At 32.7% G+C, this 5,355-nt stretch overlaps 1 protein-coding gene across 1 annotated transcript; it reads right to left on the bottom strand.

The window, feature by feature from the left end:
- Nucleotides 1–2,367: 2,367 nt before the first annotated feature.
- Nucleotides 2,368–3,105, bottom strand: LOC145952285 (uncharacterized). The gene has a single exon (XM_083064623.1). It carries the CDS (start codon nucleotides 3,103–3,105, stop codon nucleotides 2,368–2,370), a length of 738 nt encoding a protein of 245 aa, XP_082920749.1.
- Nucleotides 3,106–5,355: the final 2,250 nt, after the last annotated feature.

Raw genomic sequence — 5,355 nt, 5'->3', positions numbered from 1 at the left:
ATCTTTAATCTCTACATTTAGTAGATCATTATATCCTTTTATTATTAAAAAAAAATAAAAAATAAAAATATTTTTTTAGTAACTACCATTCTCTTTTAATAACTACTCACTCTACTATTTTTATTACTTAACTACTTTTATTATTTAATCTCAAATTTTATTTTATTTTTTTAATTTTTAATAAATTTATACTAATATATAAAGGGATACTCCTTTAGTAACCATATTTGGTCTTCATATTTGGTAGACCATTATACCTTTCTATAATTAAAAAATTAAAATTTGAATAACTTTTTTTAGTAACTATCATTCTCTTTTAATAATTACTCACTCTATCATTTTTATTACTTAATCTCAATTTTTTATTTTATTTTTTATTTTTTAAATAAAATATAGAGATACAAAATATCTCGAACCCACTAGTAATGATAATGGTAGTAAAGGCATGTCTTTCACAATGGTGATATTAATCTTAATAGTGATAATAATAAGGTAATGATAAAAGTAGCAATGATAATAATGATAACGACAATAATAATAATAAAAATAGTAATAGAAATGAAAATAAGCACTATTAGTTGATGTCAACTATTTTTTAGCTGACTATCAATGTGATACATTAATTATTGACGTGATACATTGATTATTAACGTGATACATTAACTATCGACATGACACATTTTGTCATATCATCACTTGTATGCCGCCATATCATTAATCCATGTAAGCAGTCAGTGTGTTACATTAATAGTTTACGTGCCACGATAATGGTCAACTAACAACATCAAGTTAATTAATTAGATGATAAAATGAACGAAAATGCAAGAGAAATGTAAATAACACTCTCTTTAACACTTTCTTTATTAACTGAAATATATTAGAAATCATAAATTTTAGTGAGTTTTGCATCTTATTTAATGAGTCTCTTTTAATTTAGTGATATAACATACTAAAATGTACAATTTCAAATAAATCTTAGTCGATATTAAGATAAGGTTAAAATATTTTTTTAGTTCCAACTTACTTTACTTTTTAGTTCCTATAACTTAAAATAAATCTTTTAATTCATATACTTATCTTTTTCAATTATTTTTAGTCCTTATAATTTAAGATATATCTTTTTAATTTCTATAAAACATTTTTTTTAAAATCTTTTTAGTCTCTATCATTAATTTTTTTTTTTTTGTAATTTTTTCTAGGCTAAAACCCTATTTTAGTCACTTATATTAATTTTTTGTTTCAATTTAGTCCCATTTTTATTTTTGGTTTCAATTTGTTTCCAAACTAATTAATTGGTTTCAATTAAGTCCCAAATTAATTAATTAGTTTCAATGTGAGACTTCCGTCTAAATTATTTAAATGGAGTTAACTTTTGGCCACGTGGATGCCACGTAGATGCATACGTGGACGATAATTTTTTTGAAAATACCTAGACCCAGAACGGCCCATTCTGAAACCAGAACGGGTCGTTCTGGTTGCACTTTTGGTGTGTTAATTTTGCATTCGGAACGGCCCGTTCCAGGTGTAAAATTAACACACCAAAAGTGCAACCAGAACAGCCCGTTCTGGTTTCAGAACGGCCCGTTCTGGTTTCATCCTTTTTTTATATATAAAATATTAATAATTTTATAAAATATATATTATTAATTATATTTTAATTATGTTTTTATATATAATAAAATAAATATATTAATATTTTTTTATATTTTATTTTATTATGTTTATCTTATTAATTTTTATCATTTTATTCCTCTAATTTTAAATAAGTTACAAAAAATTATAAAGTGATACTTAAATATTTCTTCAAACAGAAAGAGAAAAAGAAAAAATTATTACTCTATTTATAAGACAATTATATTTTATAAAAATAAGTAATTTTAAAATTTTTACCATAAAAAAATATTTTTCAAAATTATTATATTTTTAATAAAATTAATAAAGAATATTGGTTTAATTGCATTTTTTATCCCTCAAGTATTACAATTGTGCAGTTTTGATCCCTAAGATTTTAATTGGGTAATTTTAGTCCTTAAAAATTTGTAATTGCGTGATTTTGGTCATTCAATTTTTAATTGAATAATTTTAGTCCCTCGAATATCATAATAGTACGATTTTAGTTTCTCCCATTAAAAATTAATAATTTTAATATATATATATATATAATGTTTTAAAATTAAACAATTATTTATCTATTCAAATTAACGTATATTATAATTTTTGATATTATATCAATAATATTATTAATATATTTATAGATAAACTAATAATTTGATAATAAATATAGTAAAAATATTATTAATATTAATTTATCAGTAATATTAAAATACTAATAATATATAATTTTTTGTTTTTTTGAAAAACAAAAGCTTAGTTCATATCATTGAGAATGTCATAAAGGATACAATTTGGGATGTGGAAGAAATCATTAAGATTTGCACTGTCTATTGCTGCTTTAGCAAGCTTATGAGCAACAATATTGGCAGATCTAGGGGAGAAACTCACATGAGAGTTTGAGGGTTTTGCCATAAAAGGCTTACATTGGTCAAGGAGGCAACCAAATTCAGATGTGTCTGCGGAAAGGTGATTGGAGAAATAAGGGGGAATGCGTTTACAATCTGTTTCGAATATAATATTCTCCAAGTTCTGATTGTGGGTCCAGTTGATAGCATGGAGAAAAGCAAAGGCTTTACCAACGTGGGGCTCCATACTGCCTTTGATGGTGGTTGTTCGAGCTCTAATAAAGGCTCCTTGGTGGTCTCTAATGCAGATGCCAATTCCAGTAAGCCCTTCCATCGGGAAGGAGTAAGTGGCGATGTTGCACTTAAGAGACCCTTGGGAAGGAGGAGACCAGCGCTGTTTAGGAGGGGGTTTGGAGTGCTGCGCCGAAGTAGCTCTGTTAGCGGTGGCCCAATCATGAAGCATGGAGGAGGCACGAAGGATGATCTCGTTCTGGTTCCAAGGAGTGTTGTTCCAGTGCAAAGCATTTCGACTATGCCACATGCTCCAAAGGATCAGGGAAAATTCTGCGACGTCTTGGGGAGCCCAGCACTGTAAAATGTGAGAAATAAGGTTAAAGACACCATCAGAAGAGTTAATCAATTTCATGATGCGAGAGTGGAATTTACTTCCCTGCCAGCATAGCTTGGCTGATGGGCAGCTGAAGAAAGTGTGCCAGGTGTTTTCAATATCAATATCGCATCTGAAACACGTACTGGGACAGCTAATGCCTTTTTTTTGAAGGTTTGGTCGAGTAGGGAGGATGTCCCGCATCAATCTCCAAATGAAGTGCTTGATCTTGTGGGGAATGTAAAGATTCCATATGGTTTCCCAAGGACCAGGGGTACAGAGATGACCCAAGCAAAGTCTATGTTAGAGGAAACCTTTATATGCAGATCGAACAGTGTAAGAACCAGAGGGGTTCCAGTCCCAGATGCGTTTATCTTCACAGTGTGGGTTGAGGATGGGGATGTTGAGAATATGGTTACTGGTGTCTATGTCGAAAATGGAGTTAATCAAGTCAGCGTTCCAATCAAGCTTATCCTTGCTCATCAAATCGGAAACTTTAAGATCGTGGCTGTTTGAGGGGTCATGAGGATGAATACAATGGTAGTTGTTATTGTATTTGATCCAAGGCTCGCCCCAAACAGGAATGGTATTACCGTTCCCAAGCCTCCATCGAGAGCCATTCTTAAGGAGATGTTGGGTGCTCCAAAGACTTTTCCATGTGTAGCTGGGATTATGACCCAGAGGAGCATTGAGAAAGTTACCATCGGGGTAGTATTTGGCACGGTATATTTTGCTGATCAAAGAGTTTGGGTTGGTGAGAAGCCTCCAAGCTTGCTTACCAAGAATAGCAAGGTTAAAGACAGATAGGTTTTTGAAGCCAAGTCCACCCTCGGGTTTGGGAATGGTAAGCTTATCCCAACGCATCCATTTGATTCCTTTGTGAGTATTTGAGTTTGCACCCCACCAAAAGGCATTTAGTAATTTTTCGATCTCGTCAATGGTTCGGGGTGGGATCATGAAGACACTCATAGCATAGGAAGGGAGAGCCTGCAAAACAGACTTGATGAGGGTCTCTTTACCTGCCTTAGATAGTGATTTGTGGCTCCAGGACTGTAGTTTTTTCCATATTCGCTCCTTGATGTACCTGAAAACATCATTTTTATTTCGACCAATCATAGATGGGAGTCCTAGGTACTTGCTAGTGGTCTCGCAACTATGGACGTGTAGAATATTTGATAACATGTTGTGGATAGCAGGGGGTGCATGTCTGTTTAGAAACACTTCAGATTTGTCGAAGTTTATGGCTTGTCCCGAGGCTATCTCGAAGGTTTCCAAAATGGAAGCAACCTCTTTGGTCTCTTTCTCAGTGGCTTGAAAGAAGAGGAATACATCATCAGCGAACATGAGATGGTGCAGTTTAGGAGCACCACGGATGATTTGGATACCTTGTAGGTTGCCAAGGAGTTCGACTTTATGGATAAGACTGGATAGTCCTTCCATGCCAAGAATGAAGAGGTAAGGGGAGAGGGGGTCTCCTTGTCGGAGGCCTCTGCCAGGAACAATAGAGCCAACGCGATTGCCATTAAGGAGAACCTGAAAGTGAACAGAAGTGATGCACATCATCATCCAACTTACCCATTTGTTGCAGAAACCGAGGCGCTCCATGATGCAACGCAGGTAGTTCCAAGAGAGCCTGTCAAAGGCCTTGCTTATGTCGATCTTCAAAGCTGCTTCGTGTTTTGTTTTCTTATTATTACAGCGTAGGTAGTGGATGGCTTCATTCGCGACGAGCACATTGTCCGTGATAAGGCGATCTTGAACAAAAGCGGCCTGCTCAACAGATACACACTTATGGAGGAGAGGTTTTAGTCGGTTAGCTAGAGCTTTCGACAAAATTTTATATATCACATTACAAAGGGCTATTGGGCGAAGCTCTTTCATGTTGGAAGGGTTAGGGCATTTTGGGATCAAAGCAATCACAGCATCATTGATGTGTGGGGGAAGAACACCCGCTTCAAGCCATGAGTTGCAAGAGTATATATAAATTTTATTTATTTAGTAATAATAAATATATATCATTTGATACATTAAAAAAAATTATAATATACGTTAATTTAAATGAGCAAACAATTATATAGTTTTAAAACATTATATATATATATATATATATATATATATTAAAATTTTAAAATTATTAAATTTTTAATGAGAAAGACTAAAATTGCACAATTATGATATTTGAGAGATTAAAATTGTTCAATTAAAAATTGTGAGACTAAAATTACACAACTGTAATCTTTTAAGGACTGAAATTACTCAATTAAAACCTTAGAGATCAAAATTGCATAA

This window comes from Cajanus cajan, chromosome 10 (assembly GCF_000230855.2).
Source record: "Cajanus cajan strain Asha chromosome 10, NIPB_CcT2T_4, whole genome shotgun sequence".
NCBI lineage: Eukaryota > Viridiplantae > Streptophyta > Magnoliopsida > Fabales > Fabaceae > Cajanus > Cajanus cajan.
The sequence above is the reverse complement of the archived record's forward strand: the minus strand, read 5'-3'. Positions and strand labels throughout refer to the sequence as shown.